Below are 25,578 nucleotides of genomic sequence, written 5' to 3' on the forward strand. Positions count from 1 at the left end.
GGTGCAGCCCTAATTGTGTGTTGTGCGTGTGTGTGTGTGTGTGGTGTCTGTCTGTGTGGTGTGTTGTACTGTGTGTGTGTGTGTGTGGTACTGACCTGCACCTCCAGCTTCAGCTCCTTGTCCAGCAGAGCTCTCTTCTTCATGATCTCCTGCTTCAGACGCTCCTTGTGCCTGTAGAGCATCCCGGAGAGCCTGCTGGCGCTCTGCTTGGAGCGCTTCTGCTCCTCGCCCTCCTCCTTCCTCCTCCTCTTCTCCTCCGTACGCTCCTCCTTCTCTATCTTGTCCAGGAGGAACTTCATCACCTGGTTACACACCAGCATCCTGGGAGGAGGAGCAGAGGAGGGGGGTGGAGGAGGAGAGGAGGGGGGGGGAGCTTCAGGGACATGATGGATTCACCTGGATGGGTTTCATGTGTGACTACATGCATGGACTCAACCACTGGTAATAAATAGACACTTATAGTGCTTTCATCCAAAGCGCTTTACAATGGCCACTCATTCACCCATTCACACAGCAGCTGCCATGCAAGGCGCTAGCCTGCTCATTGGGAGAAATTTGGGGTTCAGTGTCTTGCCCAAGGGCACTTCGACATGTGCACAGGAGAAGCTTGGATTCGAACCACTAACCCTATGATCATTGGATGACCCGCTCTACCACCCGAGCCAGAGCCGCCCAATAGACATCCAGACTGGGGCTCGGCTATCTCGCCAAGAGTCCTACGGCAAATCAGCTGTGATCAGATCAGGTCAGAGGCCTTCTGAAAGGATCTGTCCGTGGAGGGGTGAGCTAGCTCCACCTGGTCAAGATGGCTGCCACCCCATCATGCGAGGTTCTGCGTGTGACTGCGGGCGGCCATCTTACCTCTGGTTGTCCTCTCTCTCCGCAGGCGTCAGCATCTTCCTCTGTTTCAGCTGCTCGGCCACAGCGTTCTGCTTGACTGCCACCTGTGACGGGAACAGATTGTAACTGAGCTGAACTCACTCCTCAGTATAAATACCACCCAACCACACCATCGCATTGCTAGCTTTTCAGCAGCGATCGCGGAGGCCGACATGCAGGGCTTGTGAGAGACATCCCACCTGCTTGTGTGTGTTGTCAGTGGGGCTGGAGGCTTTCTGGCTATGATCCCTCTTGGCCTCCTGCTGCTGTGGTGGCCGTCTCTGCTGCTGCTGCTGTGGCTGGGTCTGGAGCTGAAGATGTTGAGTCTGGGTCTGGAGCTGAAGATGTTGGGTTTGGGGTTGAAGCTGAAGATGCTGGGTGTGGGTCTGGAGCTGAAGATGTTGGGTTTGGGGCTGAAGCTGAAGATGTTGGGTCTGGGGCTGAAGATGCTGGGTCGGGGCCTGAAGTTGAAGATGTTGGGTCGGGGCCTGGAGCTGAAGATGTTGGGTTTGGGGCTGAAGCTGAAGATGCTGGGTCTGGGGCTGAAGATGCTGGGTCTGGAGCTGAAGACGTTGGGCCTGGGTCTGGAGCTGAAGGTGCTGTGGCTGGAGTTGCAGACGTTGGATCTGGGCCTGGGGCTTGATATGCTGGGTCTGGAGCTGAAGATGCTGGGGCTGGAGGGCCTGGACCTGGGTCTGGATCTGAACATGCTGGGTCTGGAGCTGAAGATGTTGGGTCTGGGCCTGCGTCTGGGTCTGGACCTGCTGGAACTTCTGGATCTGCTCTTGCACACTGGAGGCCTGGATGGTCACTACGTTCTGGACCTGCTGGGCCTGCAGCTGGGGACAACGCCAGGGAGAGAGTGTCTTTAAATCGGCCACACGGTGACACATATTACACACAGTGAGCAGTAGGGCTGGGTATCGATTTGAATTTCAAGAATTGATTCGATTCCGATTCACAAGGTTCAGAATCGATTATCACGATTCGATTCGATTCAATATCAATTCGGTTAGTGTTACTAAAACCTGTTTTTTTTAGCTGTAACCTTAATTACATGACTGCCAAGTTATGCAACACATCAATACTAGGGCTGGGTATCAATACTGATTTCCAAAAATGAATGAATGAATGAATGAATCATTGAATGAATGAATGAATGAACTATTCATTCCTTCATTTACTCATTCATTCATTAAATAAAAGATCGATTTTGGATTCATGAGTTGATTCACCGATTTTTTAACCCAGCCCTAGTGAGCAGCGACACACACATGCAACTCTAATGGGTTCGTCGGTGGAAATAACTCCCTGTATTTAATAACTCCATCTAAGCCCGCCTCTAAGGGCAGCCAGGAGCAGTGGGCAGCCATCATTTATGGCCCCTGGGGACCAAGTCCAAGTGCTTAGTCCAAGTCTTCGTCGAGGACCGGACAGAAGAGCATCCGTTCTTCTGCATGTTTTTCCTATTGGGCTCTTTTGAGATGAAACCCTTACAAACACAGGGAGAACATGCAAACTCCGCACAGAAGGGCCCGGAGACCTTCTTGCTGTGAGGCGACAATACTAGGTACTGCGCCACCGTGCCGTACATGAGTGATTTCGGGGTTCAGTGTCCTTGAGCAAGACACTTCGGCACACTACTCTACCTCCCGAGCTAGATGCCGCCCCAATTTAGTTTGCTTCTTGTTCTTTATGCTAAATATACCGTAGCACTGACCATATACAACTTACACTGATAAATGCACAATTGTATATGTTCTTTCAGCTCATTCCTTTCCAATCATGTATAGACACTAGGGCAATGACTTGGTCCAAGTTAACTAAAGCTGATACAGCAAAAATAAATAAATAATAAAAAGTCAAATACAGGTCGAAAACTTTTCAAAATGTTTAAGACCTTGTTGTTCGGTGGTGGAATTATTATTTATTTCAACCTGGGAGACAAATTGCCCTGGTGAGAGTCCCTTCATGCCACGAGAGCAAACTCTCTCCTTGATATTCCTAGACCTGTCAGCAGCAGGGGCGTGCTGGGACCAAAAAACAGATAACAGCCGTTATCACCGGTGGCCGTTCTGTGATTCTCCAGAACCTACAAATGGCCAGCACGCCCCTGGTCAGCAGTATTTGATACGGTAGACCACCAGATCCTCCTCTCCACCCTCAAAGAGAAAGGCGTCACTGGCTCTACAGTGGTTCACTGCTCACTGACTTAAGACAATTTTACCTATGCATGTGCCTTCTTTGTGTTTTCAAGAGTTCCTAAATAGGCCTCAACTTAAGGTTTTTTTTTTTTTTTTTTAAATGGAGTTACCTGGCTGCCAGCAGCCTGCTGGATATGGAATGGCAGCTGCAGCCTGATGTGCTGGGGTAGAGGCCCTCCCTGCTTGGCCTGGGCCTGGAGCTGGGCCTGAGCCTGGGCCTGGATTTGGGCTGCTACCTCGGGAGGGAGGGCTGAGAGCAGCTGGACCTGCTGCTGTAGCCCCCCTTGCACCGTGATCAGCTGGGGCTGGCGGAGCTGGAGCTGAGGCCTCAGCGGGGACTGGGGCTGGATTTGGAACTGGGGCTGAGTTTGAAGTTGGGATTGAGGATGGACTTGGATTTGTGCTTGGGGGTGGGGTTGATGTTGGGTTTGGGGCTGCATTTGGACTTGGGCCTGGATTTGAGCCTGGGGCTGGATTTGGACTTGGGCCTGAGTTTGAAGTTGAGTTTGGGGCTGTATTTGGACTTGGACCTGGGGCTGGATTTGGACTTGGGCCTGAGTTTGAAATTGAGTTTGGGGCTGCATTTTGACTTGGGCCTGGATTTGAGCCTGGGGCTGGATTTGGACTTGGGCCTGAGTTTGAATTTGAGTTTGGGGCTGCATTTTGACTTGGGCCTGGATTTGAGCCTGGGGCTGGATTTGGACTTGGGTCTGAGTTTGAAGTTGAGTTTGGGGCTGCATTTGGACTTGGGCGTGGATTTGGACTTGGGCCTGAGTTTGAAATTGAGTTTGGGGCTGCATTTTGACTTGGGCCTGGATTTGAGACTGGGATTGTGGTTGGATTTGGGCTTGAGGCTGAGTTTGAAGTTGGGATGAGGGCTGGACTTGGAATTGGGCCTGGATTTGAGTATGGGGCTGTATTTTGACGTGGTGCTGGATTTGGGCTTGAAGTTGGGCCTGGAATTGGTCTTGAGGCTGAACTAGAACCTGGGGTTGGTGCTTGAATTGAGCCTGGGGCTGAATTTGGACCCGTGCCTGGGCCTGGATTTGGATCTGCGGCTGGATAGACCTCACTGTGGTCTGGGTAACAGTGGCGGAGATGGGGAGGCTCTTCATGTGGGCCTGCTGTGGAGAGACAGGGGTCTGGAGAGGGGCAGGGAGAGAGACAGGGGTCTGGAGAGGGGCAGGTAGAGAGACAGGGGTCTGGAGAGGGGCAGGAAGAGAGACAGGCATCTGGAGAGGGGCAGGGAGAGGGGTAGGGAGAGAGACAGGGGTCTGGAGAGGGGCAGGGAGAGAGACAGGGGTCTGGAGAGGGGTAGGGAGAGAGACAGGGGTCTGGAGAGGGGCAGGGAGAGAGACAGGGGTCTGGAGAGGAGTAGGGATAGAGACAGGCGTCTGGAGAGGGGCAGGGAGAGAGACAGGGGTCTGGAGAGGGGTAGGGAGAGAGACAGGGGTCTGGAGAGGGGTAGGGAGAGAGGTGGGGATTTGGAGAGGGGTAGGAAGAGAGACAGGGGTCTGGAGAGGGATAGGGGCAGGGAGAGAGACAAGGGTCTGGAGAGGGGTAGGGGCAGGGAGAGAGACAAGGGTCTGGAGAGGGGCAGGGAGAGAGACGGGGGTCTGGAGAGGGGCCGGGAGAGACGTGGGGGTCTGGAGAGGGGTAGAGAGAGAGACGGGGGTCTGGAGAGGGGCCGGGAGAGACGTGGGGGTCTGGAGAGGGGCAGGGAGAGAGACGGGGGTCTGGAGAGGGGCCGGGAGAGACGTGGGGGTCTGGAGAGGGGTAGAGAGAGAGACAGGGGTCTGGAGAGGGGTAGGGAGAGAGACAGGAGTCTGGAGAGGGGTAGGGGCAGGGAGAGAGACCAGGGTCTGGGCCCCTGGGTGGAGGTGTGCAGCGGTGGGGGACAGGGTTGGAAGGGGAGCGTGAGTCTGGGAGGGGAGGGAGGGCTGTGTGGAGACCTGAGGAGAGGCAGGGGCAGGGGTAGAGATGGGACCCAGAGCAGGAGGATGCGATGTGGCTGGACGCTGGGGCTGAGGCAGTACTGCTGCAGTGAAAGTGGGCTGGAAAGATACCATCTTACCCAGCTCTGGGGGGGTGGTGGTGGTGACTATCTTACCCAGCTCTGGGGGGGTGATGGAGGTGGCTGAAACCATCTTACCCAGCTCTGGGGGGGTGGTGAAGGTGGCTGGAACCATCTTACCCAGCTCTGGGGGGGTGATGGAGGTGGCTGAAACCATCTTACACAGCTCTGGGGGGGTGATGGAGGTGGCTGAAACCATCTTACACAGCTCTGGGGGGGTGATGGAGATGGCTGAAACCATCTTACCCAACAATGAGGGGGTGGAGGAGGTGACTGAAACCATCTTACCCAGCTCTGGGGGGGTGATGGAGGTGACCATCTTACCCAGCTCTGGGGGGGTGATGGAAGTGGCTGAAACCATCTTACCCAGCTCTGGGGGGGTGGTGGAGGTGGCTGAAACCATCTTACCCAGCTCTGGGGGGGTGGTGGAGGTGACCATCTTACCCAGCTCTGGGGGGGTGATGGAAGTGGCTGAAACCATCTTACCCAGCTCTGGGGGGGTGGTGGAGGTGGATGAAACCATCTTATCCAGCACTGGGGGGGTGGTGAAGGTGGCTGGAACTGGGGCAAAAGCACCACTGAACATGGAGGCTGGAGCTTGGGATGGGACAGTTGTAGACATCTGTGAAAGGCCTGGGGCTGGGACTAAGACTGGGGCTGGGGTTCGAGCTGGAACTGGGGCTAGGGTTGGGGCTAATGCTGAGGCTGAGGCTGTGAGTAGGGCTGGAACTGGGGCTGGGGCTAGGGCTGGGGGTGAGACTGGGACTGGGGCTGGGGGTGACATTAGGGCTGGAACTGGGATTGGGGCTAGGGTTGGGGCTGGGACTGGGGCTAGGGTTGGGGCTGGGGTTGGGGCCGGGGGTGAGACTGGGTGAGAGACTGGGACTGGAACTGAGGCTGGAACTTGGGCTAGGGTTGGGGCTGAAACTGGGGCCGGGGCCTGGGCTGGGACTGATGCTAGGGCTGGGGCTAGGGCTGGGGGTGAGACTGGGGTTGGGACTGGCGCTGAAACTGGGGTTAGGGCTGGGGTTGGGGCTAGGCCTGGGGTTGGAACTGGGGCTGAAACTGGGGCTAGTGTTGGGGCTGAAACTGGGACTGGGGCTGAAACTGGGACTGGGGCTGAAACTGGGACTGAGACTGGGACTGAGACTGAGACTGGGGTAGGGACTGAGACTGGGACTGGAGCTGGGACTGAGACTGGGACTGGAGCTGGGACTGAGACTGGGACTGGAGCTGGGACTGAGACTGGGGTAGGGACTAAGGCTGGGACTAGGGCTGGGACTGAGACTGGGGTAGGGACTAAGGCTGGGACTGGGGCTAGGGGAGGCATATGGGTTGGGGTAGTGGCGGGGGCTGAGGCTGTGGGAGTAGAGGTGGGGGCGGAGTCTGTGGGGGCGGAGTCTGTGGTCGAGTTGGAGGAGGGGGGCATGGGAGTGAAGAGGAAACGCTGGACCTGGCCGTTGGGCATGGCGGCCTGCATGAGCTGCTGTCCCGGCCCGGGAACCACGGCCACCCCCTGGGGGAGGATCTGGAGCTGACCCCTGACCTGACCCTGGCCCTGGATCACCACCGTCAGGCCCTGGCTGCCACCCTGGAACACAGAGAGAGAGAGAGAGAGAGAGAGGTGGTTAGAGAGAGAGAGAGAGAGAGGTGGTTAGTGAGAGAGAGAGAGAGAGAGAGAGAGAGAGAGAGAGATGGTTAGAGAGAGAAGAGAGAGAGAGAGAAAGATGGTGAAAGAGAGGAGAGAGAGAAAGATGGTGTGAGAGAGGAGAGAGAGAAGAGAAAGAGAGGAGGGTGAAAGAGAAAGAGCAGTTTGGAGCAAATGAGATAGAGGGAGAGAAAGAGAGGGGTGGAGAGATGAGAGAATGGGGGAGAGAGAGAGATGGAAGGATGGGAAAAGAGAGTGAGCAAAGGAGAGAGGTAGAGAGACAGAAGGAGAGAGAGAGAGAGAGAAAGGGAGAGAGAGAGGGAGAGACAGGGAGGGAGAGAGAGAGAGGAGAGAGGGGGATGGAGGGAGGCATCTCTTTACCTGAGTCCCCTGCATCAGCTGGCTGAGCTGGGCCATGGTGAGTTTGACCTGTCCCTGCTGGGGCCTGGCGGCCTGGGGGGCAGTCTGGGGGGCAGTCGGGGCAGGAGTGGCGGGGGTCTGCCCCTGGGCTGGGGGAACGGGGGGAGGGGTAGCGGTAGGCGGGGCGGTGGTGGTGGTGGTCTGGATGGAACTGGGGTCCGGCGTGGACACGGACTGGCCTCGCGCCGCCGGGGTCACTACCTGCTGGGACTGACCTGAGGACGACAGGAGCGGTGGACAGAGACAGACAAGAGAGACATGGGGGACAGAGACAGGGTCAGAGAGAACAGCAGCAGGACAGACAGGCAGAGAGACAGGAGGGACAGATGGACAGAGAAAGGACGTTAGGGGTGGCGAAAAAAATCTATTCAATCAAGATTCTATTCTCAACGATTATCGATCGATTCACAAATTCCGAAAAATTGTTGTTTTTTTTTCCATAAAAAAAATAATAATCATGAATTAATTTGGGGATTTTATCTGGTTTTCAGAATAATTTTGTGCTTGGGATGTATTTCTGTGTTTCCCCTACCATTACGGGACCCCTGTATTTAATGAGTTAATGCAGTCAAATGGTGGAGATGTCATTGAAAATTCTATCATAATCAAATTGAAAATCGAATTGTCAATAATCGATTTGAAATCAAATTGTGACCCCAAGAATCGAATGGTCAAATAACCAGCGATTCCCATCCCCCCAGGGCACCTTGCTGGGCCAGAGAGGAGCTGCTGGTCCTCATGCTGTAGGTGGTGGTGGTGGGGTGCAGGGTGCTGTAGGTCCGCATGGTGGTGGGGGTGCTGGAGGACATCAGGACCTTCTGCTGGACCACACCTGAGGAGATACACACACACGCACATTAACACACACAAACACATTAACACACACAAACACAGGGATATGGTCTGAACATCTACACAGGCACCCAAACCAATATGGACTATGCATCTGCCAGGATCAGTGTTTCCTGTACCATTGCCTTGGAGGGGTGCCGCCCCCCCCAATGGGACCTCCCACCCCTCCTGAAAGACCCCAAAAGCCCAAAATAGCAGACTTTTAGATCGCTAACATTTTTAGCATAAGTCAATGGAGTTTAACATTGCGAAAATTAGCATTGTGTCTAAAATACATTTTCTAACTGGGAGTGAGAGATGAAATGAAAATATATTCTGTTGCTGTAGCTAGCTACATAAGTCATGTAACCACAGTTTACTCTGTCTTCTGATGTTAGTAACCAAGTAGGCTAACATTACCTAGGCATTCAAGTTAGTTCACATTTTCAACGTTACGCATTTTCAGCAATGCTTTTGCAATTTATTTTCAGCTGTTCAGCATTCACACACATTTTCTGCAGGAAATTTAATTTTATATTTTTACATCTGTATTTTGTATGTCTTATTGCTGGGTTCTTACTTTGTAGGTCTTAGTGCTGGGTTCTTAGTTTGTAGGTCTTAGTGCTGGGTTCATAGCCCCCTCCCCTGACACTCATCGTTGGCCAATCAAGAATTGAGTAGGCTAATAGTGTGAAGCGTGGCTGCCAGTCAGACGTCTTTCAAATGACGGCAGAAAGACCTATGAGCTCAAGCGCAAGAGAGCATTTCAATCGTCTTGGACAAAGTCGGAGTTTAGTTAGGTGGCGTTAAGAGGATGTGGGCGAAATTCCCAACTACCCATGTTTTGCGCAGTTTGCCGAAAGTTTGCAAGTGAAAAAAAATCCTTAACGATGGACCCTGGGTAGTGAATGACCCAGCTCTGGCCGTGGTGTTGGGGGCGTGGCCTGTCCTGCGTACCTCCTGCTGTGGCGGGTATGCTGAGAGTGACTATCTTGCTGTTGCCGGGCAGTGGTAGAGTGGCGCCAAGGACCTGGCCCGCCACCGTCACCTGACTGTCAGCCACCTGGTACCCAGGGAGGGAGGGGCCTCCACCAGCCACCGTCACGCCGGTGGAGACTGGAAGACACGCCGTACAGCGGCCGTCACAATCACACACCAGCAGACATCACATACACAGGATACACAAACCGCCATCCACACACGGGACAAATGGGAAATCACAGTCTTCTTAACAACCACTGAACAACTTCCTATCCTGTCCTTCTCTGAGCTCGCTTACCACAGCCAGAGTGGGACGTGACACACCACAGCTAGGATAGGAATGGATGTGAACCCATGACACAACCACAGCTAGGATGAGATATGAACCCATCACATCACAGCTAGGATGGGGTATGAACCCATGACACACCACAGCTAGGATGGGATATGAACCCATGACACACCACAGCAAGGATGAAATGTGACCATGACACACCACAGCTAGGATGGGATATGAACCCATGACATCACAGCTAGGACGAGATATGAACCCATCACATCACAGCTAGGATGGGATATGAACCCATGACACACCACAGCTGAGCCAGGTCGAGATATGAACCGATGACACACCACAGCTAGGATGAGATATGATCCCATGACAACATAGCTAGGATGAGATATGAACCCATGACAAACCACAGCTAGGATGAGATATGAACCCATGATGAGATATGAACCCAAGACATCAAAACTAGGATGAGATGTGAACCCATGACAACACAGCTAGGATGGGATATGAACCCATGATGCACCACAGCAGCCACTGCCACTAGATATGGGCCCTGTCTGAATATTCCTCAATTAAACAGTTCTTCCCCCATCCTTTCTTTTAGAGAGCACTGATTTGGAATGATGCAATTAGTCACACTTTTGCAAGCAGAGCATGCTTCCACCTATCCAAGCATTTTTAGATCAGATATTACCTCAAAAGAGAGGAGGAAGAGAGAAAAAAGAGAGAAGTTAGACTATTCTAGCAAGACACAAATGGCCTTGTTCGTTTGACATGGCGGACAGCCTTCATCCAATCCCCACCTCACCTGGGCTGCTGCTTTGCCCCTGACCGTCTTTGACCCAGGAAGCGAAGGTCTGCTCGAAGTTCTTCTTCGGCTGGAAGGGGGGCGTGGCCAGCTTTGAGGGCAGCACCAGCTTGTTCGCCTGGGCGGCCGGTCTGGTCAGTGACCCCAGTGACCCCACTGTGAACCTCTGACTCCCTAGGGCCGGGGTCGTAGGAGTGGAGGTAGGGGTGGAGGAGGTGGTGGTGACAGGCTTCTGCTGCTCCAAGCGTTTCTGCGACAGGAACGAGGAGACGCACGTTAAAGGGTTACGAGGAATGGTCGAGTTTTAAAAAAAGAAGCCAAAAAAACAGACCCAAAAAACAGCATGGAACCAACCAATGGGGTGTCCATAGGCGGAGCTTGTGTGTGTGTTTGTGTAGAAGTGTGCAGGTGTGAGTGTGTGTGTGGAAGTGGTCTGGTCTAGTCCAATCTGCCCCCCCCACCCCCACCACCACTACCTGCTGCGCTGCCAGCCTCTGCTGCTTGAGCTGGCTCTCCAGCTGGGCCTTCACCTCCTCCGCGGTCCTCAGGCGCCCGGAGGCCCCGGTCCTGGCCTGGTCTGACGGCTGCAGCTTCTCCCTCTCCGCCCTGGGACACGGGGGTAAAGGTATGTCTTATGGCCGTATATCCGACACTCACGCGCCCTCGATTCCACGGACTCCGTTTCATGCGGCGTCCGAACGCGGTCGGGTTTTTATTCCGTCCTCCGCGCGGCTTCGACACCCACAGGTTTGCGCTTCAAGAGCGGAGCGTTTTGATTGATATTCTGACAGGTCGTCAGGGGGCAGGGCCTAACTACTCAATTATTCTACTACTACATGGTGATGTGTCCCAGATGCAACATCTGTCAAAAATAGACCTGCATATTTAGCAAAAATAGACCTGTATATTTCTACCGGCTATTTCTACCGGCTATTTCTACCGGAGAGCTGGTTCTGGGACGCTTGTGAAACGAGCCGCAGCGCATCTGGGGGGGGAAACACGATCATCATCTAGAACGGCCGCGGTCGACTCCGGCCGCCGTACAGTAATCGGAACGCACCGCGACCGGAGTCGGTGGAATTTCAGCGACACGGGAACATATCAGACCCGCTCCTACAGCGAGGCGCGTAATTTGACTCGGCTACAGACATGACGATAAACGTAGACATCTTATCACAGGTGTTTTTCAAAAGTTGTGAGCGCCCAACGACCCGGGTACCGGACACGCCCGCGTCCGATTTCACAGCCGGAGCCCTAAGTTAGTTAGTTAGTTAGTTAGTAGACGCTGATGTCCTAAGCCCATCCCAGGGCGACCCGGGGGTTCGAGGCCCAGGTGGGCTACGGCTGCGCCTCCTCCTCCTGCTCACCTCTCGGAGAAGGCTCTGATCTCCCACAGCTCCATCTCCTCCTCCGCAACCCAGGTTTCTATGACGATGGGCCCGGTGTGCTTGGTGGGCGGGGCCTTCTTGGGGCGCAGGGCGCTGGAACGCAAACCTTTCCTCTGGGGGGTGGGGGTCTCTGGAGGGAGGGGGGGTGGAGAGAGAGAGGGAGAGAGAGGGAAGGAGAGAGAGAGAGAGAGGGGGAGAGAGAGGGAGGGAGAGAGAGATGGAGAGAGAGAGATGGAGAGAGTGAGAGAGAGAGAGAGAGGGGGAGAGGGAGAGAGAGAGAGAGAGAGAGGGAGGGAGAGAGAGAGATGGAGAGAGTGAGAGAGAGAGAGAGAGAGGGGGAGAGGGAGAGAGAGAGAGAGAGAGGGAGGGAGAGAGAGAGAGAGATGTGGATAATTGCCCAAACAAAGAGAAAAAAATTTGTTGATATATACAGTACTGTGCAAAGGTTTTAGTGAACTATCCCTTTAAGACGAGGTCCCGCCCACCTACCTTTGGGTGTGTTGGGAACGCCGAGGGGGCAGATGATTTTCCGGATGCAGTATTCCGAGCGGATGCTGTATGGGCCAACGTCCCGGCGCTTGATGATCTCCGTGGTGGTGCTCTCTGTGTCGGTGGTCTCTGGGGGTCGGAGAGAGAGAGGGAGAGAGAGAGGGAGGAAGAGATAGAGACGGAGAGGGAGGGAGAGAGAGAAGGGGAGGGAGAGAGAGGGAAAGAGAGTTGATTTGTTTCAGGTTGAAATAGAGAGGAGGGTTGGTGTGTGTGCATGCATGTGTTTGTGTGTGTGAGTGAAAGGAAGAGAGAGAGGGATAGAGATAGAGGGGGATAGAGGGAGAGAGAGAGAGATCAGGGGTTAACATGGGCATCTCTACAGGAGGACATACACACTGATAGCAGAGGTGAGGGATAATTTAAAGGAAGAATGATGGGAGAAGAGAGAGTTACGGGAGAGAGAAGACCCAGAGAGAGGGGACCCAGAGAGAGGGGACCCAGAGAGAGGAGACCCAGAGAGAGACCCAGAGAGAGAAACCCAGAGAGAGGAGACCCAGAGAGAGGAGACCCAGAGAGAGGAGACCCAGAGAGAGGAGACCCAGAGAGAGGAGACCCAGAGAGAGAAGACCCAGAGAGAGACCCAGAGAGAGAAACCCAGAGAGAGGAGACCCAGAGAGAGGAGACCCAGAGAGAGGAGACCCAGAGAGAGGAGACCCAGAGAGAGGAGACCCAGAGAGAGACCCAGAGAGAGGGGACCCAGAGAGAGGAGACCCAGAGAGAGACCCAGAGAGAGGGGACCCAGAGAGAGGAGACCCAGAGAGAGGAGACCCAGAGAGAGAAACCCAGAGAGAGGAGACCCAGAGAGAGGGGACCCAGAGAGAGGAGACCCAGAGAGAGACCCAGAGAGAGACCCAGAGAGAGGAGACCCAGAGAGAGGAGACCCAGAGAGAGGGGACCCAGAGAGAGGAGACCCAGAGAGAGGAGACCCAGACAGAGGAGACCCAGAGAGAGGAGACCCAGAGAGAGGAGACCCAGAGAGAGAAGACCCAGAGAGAGGAGACCCAGAGAGAGGAGACCCAGAGAGAGAAACCCAGAGAGAGGAGACCCAGAGAGAGGAGACCCAGAGAGAGGAGACCCAGAGAGAGGAGACCCAGAGAGAGAAACCCAGAGAGAGGAGACCCAGAGAGAGGAGACCCAGAGAGAGGAGACCCAGAGAGAGGAGACCCAGAGAGAGGAGACCCAGAGAGAGAAACCCAGAGAGAGGAGACCCAGAGAGAGGAGACCCAGAGAGAGAAACCCAGAGAGAGGAGACCCAGAGAGAGGAGACCCAGAGAGAGGAGACCCAGAGAGAGGAGACCCAGAGAGAGGAGACCCAGAGAGAGGAGACCCAGAGAGAGACCCAGAGAGAGGAGACCCAGAGAGAGGAGACCCAGAGAGAGGAGACCCAGAGAGAGGAGACCCAGAGAGAGGGGACCCAGAGAGAGGAGACCCAGAGAGAGAAACCCAGAGAGAGGAGACCCAGAGAGAGAAACCCAGAGAGAGGGGACCCAGAGAGAGACCCAGAGAGAGGAGACCCAGACCCACTGTCTCAGCGGTCTAGAGAGGAGTGTGAGGTGGCTGGTAGCTGTGGTGACCACGGACCTTTCCTTGAGGTACCGCTGGAGGGGGAGGGTTTGATGGCCATGTCGTCCCAGCGGAGGCACGCCCAGAGCAGCCGCAGCATCAGGCTGACCCCCGCCAGAGACCGCACCGTCTGGAGCCGGTACCTGGAGCAGAGGACAGGAGGTCAGACACGCCTGGCAGAGAGCCACATAGACCTAGACCACCCTACAGACCTAGACCACCCTACAGACCTAGACCACCCTACAGACCTAGACCACCCTACAGACCTAGACAACCCCCCTACAGACCTAGACCCCCCTACAGACCTAGACCACCCTACAGACCTAGACCACCCTACCGACCTAGACCACCCTACAGACCTAGACAACCATACAGACCTAGACAACCCCCCTACAGACCTAGACCACCCTACAGACCTAGACCACCCTACAGACCTAGACCACCCTACAGACCTAGACAACCATACAGACCTAGACAACCCCCCTACAGACCTAGACCACCCTACAGACCTAGACAACCATACAGACCTAGACAACCCCCCTACAGACCTAGACAACCCTACAGACCTAGACCACCCTACAGACCTAGACAACCATACAGACGTAGACCCCCCTACAGAACAAGACAACCCTACAGACCTAGACAACCCTACAGACCTAGACAACCCTACAGACCTAGACAACCCTACAGACCTACGACAACACTACAGGGGCCTTATGAAAGACTAAACTAACCGTAGCTAACTGACCTCCAGGTGATGGTTTAACCGACCGTAGCTAACTGACTTCCAGATGATGGTCTAACCAGCCGTAGCTAACTGACCTCCAGGTGATGGTTTAACCGACCGTAGCTAACTGACCTTCAGGTGATGGTCTAACCAACCGTAGCTCACTGACCTCCAGGTGATGGTCTAACCGACCGTAGCTAACTGACCTCCAGGTGATGGTTTAACCGACCGTAGCTCACTGACCTCCAGGTGATGGCGAAGGTGGGCCTGGGGGAGGGGTAGGGCCAGATGTCCAGGGCGGGCTTGGCGTTGTAGTTAAAGATGGGCACCTCCCGGATGCCCCCCTTGCGAGCCAGCCTCCGCAGCTCGTCGTTGGGCAGGACGAAGATGCTCTTCTTGCTGCTCTTGGTCACAAACTTGCGGTAGGAGGGGAGCGCCGTGCCGGAGCGCGCCTTCCGGGAGCGGCTGAAGCGGAGGAGGCGGACCCGGTCCCTGGTGGAGTACTCCTTGCTCACCGTCATGGAGCCGGCGGCGGTGGTGGTGGTTACCGTCGCCGTGACGACCGTCTTGGTTTCCCGGGAGATGTGGGCGACGGTGGTCTGGGTGGTGGAGGCGGAGGAGGTGGTGGTCTGCGTGGTGGAGACGGTGGTGGCGGTGGTCTGCGCGGCGGATACGGACGTAGACTGGGTGCCGTGACCTCCGCTGGGGTTCTGGGTGACCTGCAGGGTCCGGGACTGCGTGGACACCACCGTGGTGGTGCTGGTTGTGGTGGTGACCTCAGCGATGGTCTCCGTTCCTGCAGTGCTGCTAGCGCTACTGCTGCTGCTGGACTCCGCCTCCGCGGGCGCCGGGGAAAGGGGGAGGAGCCGGCTGGGCGCCGTCCGCCGCCGCGTCTCCTCCTCGTCCGTGGAAGGCGGGGCGCCCTCGGCGGTGCCGCTCTCCAGTCTGCGGATCTTGACGGGCGGAGGGAGGCAGTCGTCGGGCTCCGGCTGCCCGTCCCCGGCTCCGCCCACCGAAGCCGGGCTGCTGGGAAGTGTAGTCTTATTCGTCTTGAGGAAGGCAGCGGCCTGGGGGAGGTTCCCGTTCGTCAGGGACCGGACCGGCTCCTTCGGGGGCGGGGCCCTGGACTCCGCCTCCGCCTGGTCAGGGGAGGCTCCGCCCTCCGCCGGGTCTGGGGGGCGTGCCTGGGAGGCCCCGCCCCCCGCCTCTCCGTCGCCTCTCCCGTTCACCTGCGGTTGACCGTGGCTCTGCCCGTTCCCTGACCCCGCCCCCTCGCGGCCCGGGCCCTGTCCGTTCTCTCCCGGCGTCCTACACGGTCTGACTGCGACGAGGCCCGACTCCGGGGCGGAGCTTTCTGGCGGGGGGCTGGTTGTACCGCCGTGGTCCAGACGTCCCTGCGAGTCTCCGTTAAAAGCCGCTTGAGGTCGAGACTCCTCTCCGTTGCTCTGGGCAGCTCCCTCGTGATTGGCTGTCCCCGATGTGGCTCCTCCTCCTTCTCCTCCCCCACTCTGGTCCTCCCCAATTGGTCCGCTAGCAGCCGGCTGGGAGGAGCCTAACCTGACATCCAAAGTGTCGGTTTCTCCGGAAGTCCTTTGAGCGTTGACCCTCTTCTCCTGGTCAAAGTCCAGCCTCTTCACCACCTGGTCCCTGTCCTCCTTCCGCCCCTCCTCCTCCTCCTCCGCCTTCAGTCTGGAGCAGGGGGTCTCCGCTGGCTCCGGCTGCCCGCCCCCACCCTCCCTCTCCACGGCTGGGGGGGCTTCGGTCTTGACCGTCCCTGGGGTGGTGGTGGTGGTGGAGGGGGGCCTCTCCTGGGGCCGGGTTCCCAGGGTCGGGGCTGCGGTCCTGGTCTGGTGTTTCAGCCTCTCCAGCCTCTGCTTCTCCTCCTGGGTGAACTGCTTGACCCGGCGCTCCAGCAGGCCGTCCAGACGCGAGGCCTTGACCAGCTTCTTGTACGCCGTGCGCAGCTGGAAGCCCTCGCTCACGTTCACCACGTCGTAGTTGAAGGGCCGGGCGCCGATGGTGGGCTTGGCCTCGGCCTTGAGGTCGGTGGCTACCGCCGTCTTGGACTCGGCCTTGAGGTCGGTGTCTGCCGCCATCTTGGACTCGGCCTTGAGGTCGGTGTCTGCCGCCATCTTGGACTCGGCCTTGAGGTCGCTGTCCACCTCCATCTTGGACTCGGCCTTGAGGTCGCTGTCCACCTCCATCTTGGACTCGGCCTTGAGGTCGGTGTCCACCTCCATCTTGGACTCCTCCCCCGTGCCCCCAGGCTCCTCCTTCACAGTCGGGTCACACGGCGGGGCGTGGCCTTGACTGTGTTCTTCACCTGCCGAGAGGGAAGGACAGTTGGAAGTGTAGGACGCGTAGAACAGCTTAGCTTGTTGCTAAACGCAAGATTAAGCTCAAACAAACGTACCTTTGTCTTCACCGGGATGGCTTGCTGTCGGCCCAGGGTCGACGCCCATCTTCTCATGACCGCTCCTCTCCACCGGTACATCCCTCTTCGTCTCCTCCACCTTCCCAGCCTTCTTCTCCTTCTCCGCGGCTCTCCGTCCTTCTCCCGACGAGGAGCAGACTGGTGACGGAGAAGCGGGGCAGGGCTCCTTGTCTGGCAACGCGGAGCCGAGGGTCCCGTCCTCCTCCTGCTGTCGCTGTGGGTCCGGGCCTGGAGCCGAGGGCCGCCGGGCTGTCGTCTGGTCAGCGCCAGACGTGACCTTCTCTTGACCTCGTCTGGCTGCTGTAGAGGGACGAAAATGGGTCCGGTTTTAAAAACACAAACTCTGGAATAATATCCACGCCTTCTACACAGACCGTTCCAGAATATTCTCTCCGCGTTGTGGCAGAAGTGAAGACTGTTCAATGAAAGTATATGACCTGTACTTCTACAACGACTATTCTAGAAAAGCCTGTACTTCTACAACGACTATTCTAGAAAAGCCTGTACTTCTACAACGACTATTCTAGAATTCTCCCCTCCTATAGAACGTTTCATGGAATGTTCATATTCAAAACAATAACGCCACTTTGGTCCACCTCAACATCTGGTTTGCCGCGGTTATAACACTAAGTTAGCGGTGCTAGCTAGCAACATTTAGGTTACAAACGACAAGCGGCTATTTCTTGACTTGCTAGCAGTTAACCCTTATCGCAGATTGTTGTTGTAGTTGTTGCTGCTGCTGTACTGGAGGATTACATGGACCAAGTCGCTGAACCAGAGACACAACGCTGGGAATATAGACTCCATTTCTAGTCTCTCCCAGAGCCAGCGAGACATCGCCAGACTTCTCACCTTCCAGGGTCTTGCGGTAGTGAACGTTGGTGTTGCCTGGCAACCTGGGTAGGAAGCGATGGACGTGAGTCTTGCTGACCCAGCTCCACCCCCCGTACCCGGTCACCCGGTACTCTTCCCCCTTCTGCTTCCACACCTGGTACACACACACACGCACGCACACACACAGAAGGAGAGTAGAATGAAGAAAGTAGGAATGAGAAATGTAACAATAAAACAGTACCATGCTCATATAAATGTTAGATGCCTATCAAATAATTGCTTCAGGGCAGATAGAATTTAGGTTTTGTCTGGGGTTAGGGGGGAGGGGTTGGGGTAGGAGGGGTTGAGGTAGGAGGGAAGGGGTAGGAGGGGTTGGGGTAGGAGGGTAGGGGTAAGGAGGGTTTGAGGTAGGAGGGTAGGGGTAGTAGGGGTTGGGGTAGGAGGGTAGGGGTAAGGAGGGTTTGAGGTAGGAGGGTAGGGGTAAGAGGGGTTGGGGTAGGGGTAGGAGGAGTTGGGTAAGGAGGGTTTGAGGTAGGAGGGTAGGGGTAGGAGGGGTTGGGGTAGGAGGGGTTGGGGTAGGAAGGTAGGAGTAGGAGGGGTTGGGGTAGGAGGGTAGGGGTAGGAGGGGTTGGGGTAGGAGGGGTTGGGGTAGGAGGGTAGGGGTAAGGAGGGTTTGAGGTAGGAGGGTATGGGTAGGAGGGGTTGGGGTAGGAGGGTAGGGGTAAGGAGGGTTTGAGGTAGGAGGGTAGGGGTAGGAGGGGTTGGGGTAGGAGGGTAGGGGTAAGGAGGGTTTGAGGTAGGAGGGTAGGGGTAGGAGGGTTTGAGGTAGGAGGGTAGGGGTAGGAGGGTTTGAGGTAGGAGGGTAGGGGTAGGAGGGTTTGAGGTAGGAGGGTAGGGGTAAGGAGGGTTTGAGGTAGGAGGGTAGAGGTAGGAGGGGTTGGGGTAGGAGGGTAGGGGTAAGGAGGGTTTGAGGTAGGAGGGTTGGGGTAGGATGGGTTGGGGTAGGAGGGTAGGGGTAGGAGGGTAGGGGTAAGGAGGGTTTGAGGTAGGAGGGTAGGGGTAAGAGGGGTTGGGGTAGGAGGGTAGGGGTAGGAGGGTTTGAGGTAGGAGGGTAGGGGTTGGGGTAGGAAGGTAGGAGTAGGAGGGGTTGGGGTAGGAGGGTAGGGGTAGGAGGGGTTGGGGTAGGAGGGTAGGGGTAAGGAGGGTTTGAGGTAGGAGGGTAGGGGTAGGAGGGGTTGGGGTAGGAGGGTAGGGGTAGGAGGGTAGGGGTAAGGAGGGTTTGAGGTAGGAGGGTAGGGGTAGGAGGGGTTGGGGAAGAAGGGTAGGGGTAGGAGGGGTTGGGGTAGGAGGGTAGGGGTAAGGAGGGTTTGAGGTAGGAGGGTAGGGGTAGGAGGGGTTGGGGTAGGAGGGTAGGGGTAGGAGGGGTTGGGGTAAGAGGGTTGGGGTAATATGGTACAGTACCTGGTGCTTGATGGGGATCGTGTACTTGACCCAGGTGGCCTGCTGCAAAGTCTCCTCATCCTCCAGCTTCTTCTCCCTCTTCTTCCCCTTCTCCTTCTCCTCTCGCTCCATAGCGGTCATACGATGTAGCCTGGGGAAGGGGGGAAGAGAGAGAGCGCGAGCGAGCGAGAGAGAGAGAGAGAGAGAGAGAGAGGGAGAGAGAGAGGGAGAAGGTGAAATGCAGAGTTTGTGTCTTAACTGCAAGGTGACTGTGTACTGTTGCTTGTTCAGTCAGCACTATCTTATCAGACTCATCTACCTCAACACAGCACAGTGAACACACACACACACACACACACACACACACACACACACACACACACACACACACACACACACACACACACACACAGAGAGAGAACTACACACTTGTGCAGCCTTGTCCTCCCCAGAGGGAGGGTGAACCAGCTGACTGGTGTGCTGCAGTGTTGTGGTCAGCGGTCAGGCCTGTGTGGACGACTCTGTTAATGTGATTCCTACAGAACTGGACATGCACACAATGGTCACTGTCTAATTTGTGTGACAGGAACCTAGGAGTGCCTTGTGTGTGTTACCTGGTGTGAGGGTGGTGTGTATTACCTGGTGTGTTACCTGGTGTGAGGGTGGTGTGTATTACCTGGTGTGTGTTACCTGGTGTGAGGGTGGTGTGTATTACCTGGTGTGAGTTACCTGGTGTGAGGCTGGTGTTTGTTACCTGGTGTGTGTTACCTGGTGTGTGTGTTACCTGGTGTGTGTTTTACCTGGTGTGATGCTGGTGTGTGTTACCTGGTGTGTGTGTTACCTGGTGTGTCCGAGCGAGTCCCTCCAGATCGGCAGCATGACCACGGGTTTGATGGCGCACTCCAGGATGGCGAGCGCCAGGGCGAACTCCCTCGCCTTGCTGCACATCTGCACCGCACGCGTCCAGTTGCTCCTGGCAACAGAGGAGCGGCAGCGAGCGTCAATGTCATACGCTGGGTGATGTCGACACTCACTGCTGCGCGGCTCAAGGCATTGTGGGACATGTGACAAGCCCCTCCCCATTCGACAGACGACAGCTAGTCAACCTGCTGAACTATAGGCTAATGTTGCCTACCTGCCTACCTGTGTGAGGCCCAGTCGGGGGTCAGGCCTACCTGTGTGAGGCCCAGTCGGGGGTCAGGCCTACCTGTGTGAGGCCCAGTCGGGGGTCAGGCCTACCTGTGTGAGGCCCAGTTGGGGTGCATGAAGGGCGCGGGGACGTTGTTCTCCAGCTGGATGATGGTGAGCCTCAGCGTGGAGACGGTCATGGCCTTGGAGCCGTGCACCGGACCGTTCCACTTGAACTCGGCGGCGGGGGTGAGGCTGAACTTGTGGGAGAGGTGACGCCGCTTGTCGTGGTCCTCGCGGTGCTGGTGCTTGTTGAGGGCCAGGGTGTTGGTGCTGTACTGGTTCTGGTACACCTTGAACTTGCCCTCCTGGCCCAGTTTGAACAGGCGGCTCAGATCAGTCGGCAGGGAGGGGTCCTTCCTGGGGGAGGGCTGGGGGTTGGGGGGTAGAGAGAGGGAGAGGGAGGGGGAGAGAGAGAGAGAGAGCGAGAGAGAGAGAAGAGAGAGAGAGTCACTGGATTTAATTAGGGCTGGCCCGAGTAATTTGGGTATTCCACTATTTGTTCAGTACGTCAGAGTGATGGGTAAGGGGGTTGTTTTTAGGGTGGTGTTGGGTAGGGTAGTGGTGTGTGTGGTGGTGTTGGGTAGGGTGGTGTGTGTGGTAGTGTTGGGTAGGGTGGTGTTGGGTAGATGGTTCGCCTGGTGGTGTTGGATAGGGTGGTGTGTGTGGTAGTGTTGGGTAGATGGTTGGCCTGGTGGTGTTGGATAGGGTGGTGTGTGTGGTAGTGTTGGGTAGATGGTTGGCCTGGTGGTGTTGGGTAGGGTGGTGTGTGGTGGTGTTAGGTGGTGATAGGGTGGTGTTCTCACCTCCTTGCTGTTCCTGGGGGCGGGGCTTCCAGCTCTGCTTCCCTGGAGACTCCTCGCCTGGCTCAACTTCCCATTCACCTTCCCTCGCCCCTCAGCTGACACACGCACACACGCGCACACACACACGCACACACGCGCACACACGCGCGCACACACGCGCGCACACACAACCAGTTACAAGAATGAAACCAAGTCACATAGTAGCTACTAGGGCTGGGTTTTTAAAAAATCGATTCTGAATCGATTCATGAATCCCAAAATCGATCTTTTATTTAATGAATGAATGAATAAGTGAAGGAATGAATAGTTCATTCATTCATTCATTCATTCAATGATTCATTCATTCATTTTTAGAAATCAGTATTGATACCCAGCGCTAGTATTGATGTGTTGCATAACTTGGCAGTCATGTAATTAAGGTTACAGCTAAAAAAAAACAGGTTTTAGTAACACTAACCGAATCGATATTAAATCGAATCTAATGGAATTGAATCGTGATAATCGATTCTGAACCTTGTGAATCGGAATCGAATCGATTCTTGAAATTCGAATTGATACCCAGCCCTAGTAGCTAGTAGTAGTAGTAGTAGTAGTAGTAAGAGGGTGTGTATCTGCTCCCTGCGAGTACCTGGGTCCTCCTGGCTGGTGAAGGAGGACTGGGAGAAGCCGTCGTGGAGGTCCGGCTGATCCGGCCTCCTCAGGGCCGGGGAGTCAGACCGCTGCTGGGCCTGTAGCTCCGGCCCTGCTGGGTTATCTGGGGGGGGGGGGGGGGGGGACGACGAGATGCCATAATTACGAGCAGTAGAACAAATCCTGAGTCTTGTCTGACGAGGAGTGGAGGAGAGGGAGGAGGTGAAAGAGTGGAGGAGGAGTGGTGGAGAGATGAGTATGGCTGACAGGGGATGAGAGACAGAGCCCCAGTCTCAGAATGGGTTTGGATGGGATTAAAGACAGACTACAGACTGGGATTACAGACTAGGATTACATTTTTGCATAATTAATTGATCTAATTAATATGTTAAATTGACAGCCCTAATTACAGACAGACTACAGACTGGGATTACAGACTGATAGCATGGGGAGGTTGCATGGCAAGCACTGGTAAGGAGCTGAACAAATGGACAGATGTGCACAATAGAGCCTTCCTGTCTGCCTCACCTGCTTCTCCATGATAAAGATAATATCACACCAGCAGAATGCTTAATCAGTCTGTGTGTGTGTGTGTGTGTGTACACTGTATATTAATAAGTGCTTCTGCTGCAGTCAACACAGGCTCTAAATCTCCTCCGCCAGAGGACAACAACACTAACTGCAGAGCACCAGAAGTGTGTGTGTGTTTGTTTGTGTGTGTGTGTGTGGGGAGGGGGGGTGGGTGTGTGTGTGTGTGTAAGAGACTTGCCAACACAAAGGGGGTGGGTGTGTGTGTGTGTGTGTAAGAGACTTGCCAACACAAAGCATTAGAATCCAGTACACATTACCAATTCTTGAGAGATTAGAGAATGAGATTAGAATATCTACTGACTCCACTGACAGAATTGTGAGCTGAGCTGTTCAAACCACCGGGCAAGAACACAGGTTCCACACAGAGGAACCAAGAACACAGGCCCCACACAGAGGAACCAGGAACACAGGTACCACACGAAGAACCAAGAACACAGGTCCCACACTGAAGAACCAAGAAGACAGGCCCCACACGAGGAACCAAGAACACAGGTACCACACGGAGGAACCAAGAACACAGGCCCCACATGGGGGAACCAGGAACACATGTCCCACACAAGGAACCAAGGACACAGGTCCCACACTGAAGAACCAAAAACACAAGGAGGAACCAAGAACAGGGGGTGGGGTTGGAGGGGGGGGCAGGCTGAGAGGGCTCAGGGAGGGTGCTATTGAGAGGAGCATCTTCTTCCCCAGTCTTACCCGGTGGGCTGGCCAGTTCTCCAGATTCAGGCTGCTCCCCGTTGCCCGTCCCCGGTGGGGCCTCGGCGGGCGTCTTGGCCGGGGTCTCCTCCCCCGGCCCGGAGCTCTCTGGCTGCTCCTCCGTCAGCGCCCGCTTCCTCCTCTCCTCCTCCTCCTCCTCTCGGGCCTTTTGGCGCCTCTGGATCTCCTCTGCAGAGACGACCCCAACGTTCAAACTTCGCTCAAAGTGCATCATGACAGGTTATCATGTCGATACACGCTTGAGTGATTATAGGATTGTCTAAGAGCTGCACTAAGCACACAGTCACACATCCACAGACAGAGGATTCCCTCTAAAGTCCAAAGCACACGAGACAAGAGATGTTTGAAAAAAATAATAATAATAAGACCATTGTTTTGAGTCATGTAAAGACTTCAAGTGGTGCACTGCAGGCTTCTATGCCGTGTGCTTTGGGCTTAAACGAACATGATAATTTTGGGGGAAATAAGTTCATCTTCCCCAGGGCCAGATAAGAAGATTCATACCCTTCTCTTCTCTGTGTGTGCAGTAGGAAGTGTTGAGTCAAGTTAGAGTCCTTAGCCTAGGCTAGCCTATGTTTCCAATCCACTTCCAGTGATTGAGCTAAGCTAGGCTAACGGCTCTAACAGGTCTTAACGCTTCCTACTGCATGCACAAGTGAACGGCGTGAGAAAAATTATTTCTTGATCCCGACTGAATTGTGCCATGACCATCACATATGATGTTTGTCAATTTAAAACATAAATGTTAATCAAATCTTCGTTAACTTGCAAGTTACTGTAGCTAATATTAGCTAGCTGACATTACACTCGTTTAACCCTCACCAAAACCTTCTAAAGCCAATCTTGCATGCCGGCTCTTACAGAACTGACTTAATCTTATTTTGCATTCCTGTAGCTCTCAACATGCCCAGACTAATAGTGATTTTCACTGCTTTTAATAATTTTAAACTCATTGTGGAATAACTTTTACAGTATTACGACAAACTGCGACTTTCCTGACTGGCAAAATTGTGTTTTAAATTCACAAACATCATGTGACGGTCAAAGCGCAATTGGGGGATCAAGAAATTATTTATCGCCATTAACTACCGTACATATTTTTTCCGAATTAAGATCCCATGGGACGGCTCTTCCTGCTTCCGCTTAGGCACTTGATGCTTCTCCCTATCTGACCCTGGGGAATAAGCTCATTCCCCCCCCAAAGTTGGTGTGTTCCTGTGAGCGCGTGGCCGGGGGCGGTCGGTACCGTTGGCGGCGGTGAGGAAGGCCCGGTTGTTGGCGCGGGCCTTGCTGGTGAGCTCCTCGGTGACGTCCATGTGCGCGTGCAGCTCCTCCCTCAGCTCCTCCAGGGTGGCCGCCAGGTCCAACTCCCAGAACTCCGGGTCCAGTCGCTCCACCAGCTCTGCCAGCTGCTGCCGGCTGCTGTAGTACCAGACCTGCTTCTGCTCCTGCTCACCATCCTCCTCCCTGGGACCACACACACACACACACACACCAGAGGTTACAACACACACACACACCAGCAGTTACAACACACACACACGAGGTTACAACACACACACCAGCAGTTACAACACACACACCAGTAGTTACAACACACACACACCAGCAGTTACAACACACACACACACACACACACACACCAGTTACAACATACATACACCAGCAGTTACAACACACACACACCAGCAGTTACAACACACACACACCAGCAGTTACAACACACACACACCAGCAGTTACAACACACACACACACACACCAGCAGTTACAACACACACACACACACGCACACCAGCAGTTACAACACACACACACACCAGCAGTTACCACACACACCAGCAGTTACAACACACACACACACCAACAGTTACAACACACACCAGCAGTTACAGTGCACACACACTCACACAAGCAGTTACTACACACACACACACACAAGCAGTTACTACACACACACACACAAGCAGTTACTACACACACACACAAGCAGTTACTACACAAACACACACCAGCAGTTACAACACACACACACACACACACACACACACAAGCAGTTAGAACTAGATACCAATACTAGAAAGGTAGCGCAACACCCTGCCTTAAAAAAATGCTACAATAACCCACCATTTTATTAGTATCGGTACTTTAAGAATGAGCCGAGTTGCGTCGATGTGAGACAGCGAGGCAGTGTGTGTGTCTCTCTCCCTCTCTGTCCCTCTGGGGCAGTGTGTGTGTGTGTGTGTAGCGCTCTGCTCCTCTCTGTCCCTAGTGCGCGTGCCAAGCATCAGTCCAGCGTCCAGTTCACCAAACTACTTTTAGACCGTTCGCTTATGTTTGCAAACGTTCAAGGCAAACATTAACGGGAAAAGGTTTTAAATAGTTTGCAAAGAATGTTCGCGAAGGAAAGCGGGCTGAGAGCTGCTCAGTTAGTTACACTAGTTTTAATTTAAACCCAATACTAATAGGGAATCTCATACAATTAATGAGGCAATCTGTAAATTCTGGAGTCATAACGTGAACAACGTTGTTTTGTGATGATTTGAGGGGCGACTGTATAGCTCAGGAG

The 25,578-nt window shown here is 54.8% G+C and overlaps 1 protein-coding gene across 1 annotated transcript in view; it reads right to left on the reverse strand.

The window, feature by feature from the left end:
- The window catches only part of bptf (bromodomain PHD finger transcription factor), a gene marked incomplete at both ends in the record, with an annotated part of 35,202 nt that overhangs the window by 5,851 nt on the left and 3,773 nt on the right, over positions 1–25,578 (reverse strand). The window contains 23 exons of the mRNA XM_084448497.1: positions 96–321; positions 862–944; positions 1,080–1,718; positions 3,194–4,387; positions 5,150–5,779; positions 6,350–6,748; positions 7,187–7,440; positions 7,932–8,057; positions 10,138–10,387; positions 10,614–10,743; positions 11,505–11,655; positions 12,015–12,143; positions 13,656–13,780; positions 14,608–16,687; positions 16,778–17,098; positions 17,651–17,786; positions 19,094–19,223; positions 19,914–20,045; positions 20,312–20,631; positions 21,067–21,161; positions 21,695–21,820; positions 22,990–23,178; positions 24,257–24,477. Coding sequence (XP_084304623.1) covers positions 96–321; positions 862–944; positions 1,080–1,718; positions 3,194–4,387; positions 5,150–5,779; positions 6,350–6,748; positions 7,187–7,440; positions 7,932–8,057; positions 10,138–10,387; positions 10,614–10,743; positions 11,505–11,655; positions 12,015–12,143; positions 13,656–13,780; positions 14,608–16,687; positions 16,778–17,098; positions 17,651–17,786; positions 19,094–19,223; positions 19,914–20,045; positions 20,312–20,631; positions 21,067–21,161; positions 21,695–21,820; positions 22,990–23,178; positions 24,257–24,477 — 8,086 coding nt within the window. The remainder of the gene's footprint in view (positions 1–95; positions 322–861; positions 945–1,079; positions 1,719–3,193; positions 4,388–5,149; positions 5,780–6,349; positions 6,749–7,186; positions 7,441–7,931; positions 8,058–10,137; positions 10,388–10,613; positions 10,744–11,504; positions 11,656–12,014; positions 12,144–13,655; positions 13,781–14,607; positions 16,688–16,777; positions 17,099–17,650; positions 17,787–19,093; positions 19,224–19,913; positions 20,046–20,311; positions 20,632–21,066; positions 21,162–21,694; positions 21,821–22,989; positions 23,179–24,256; positions 24,478–25,578) is intronic.

Source organism: Borostomias antarcticus (assembly GCF_949987555.1).
Source record: "Borostomias antarcticus genome assembly, chromosome: 14".
Lineage (NCBI taxonomy): Eukaryota > Metazoa > Chordata > Actinopteri > Stomiiformes > Stomiidae > Borostomias > Borostomias antarcticus.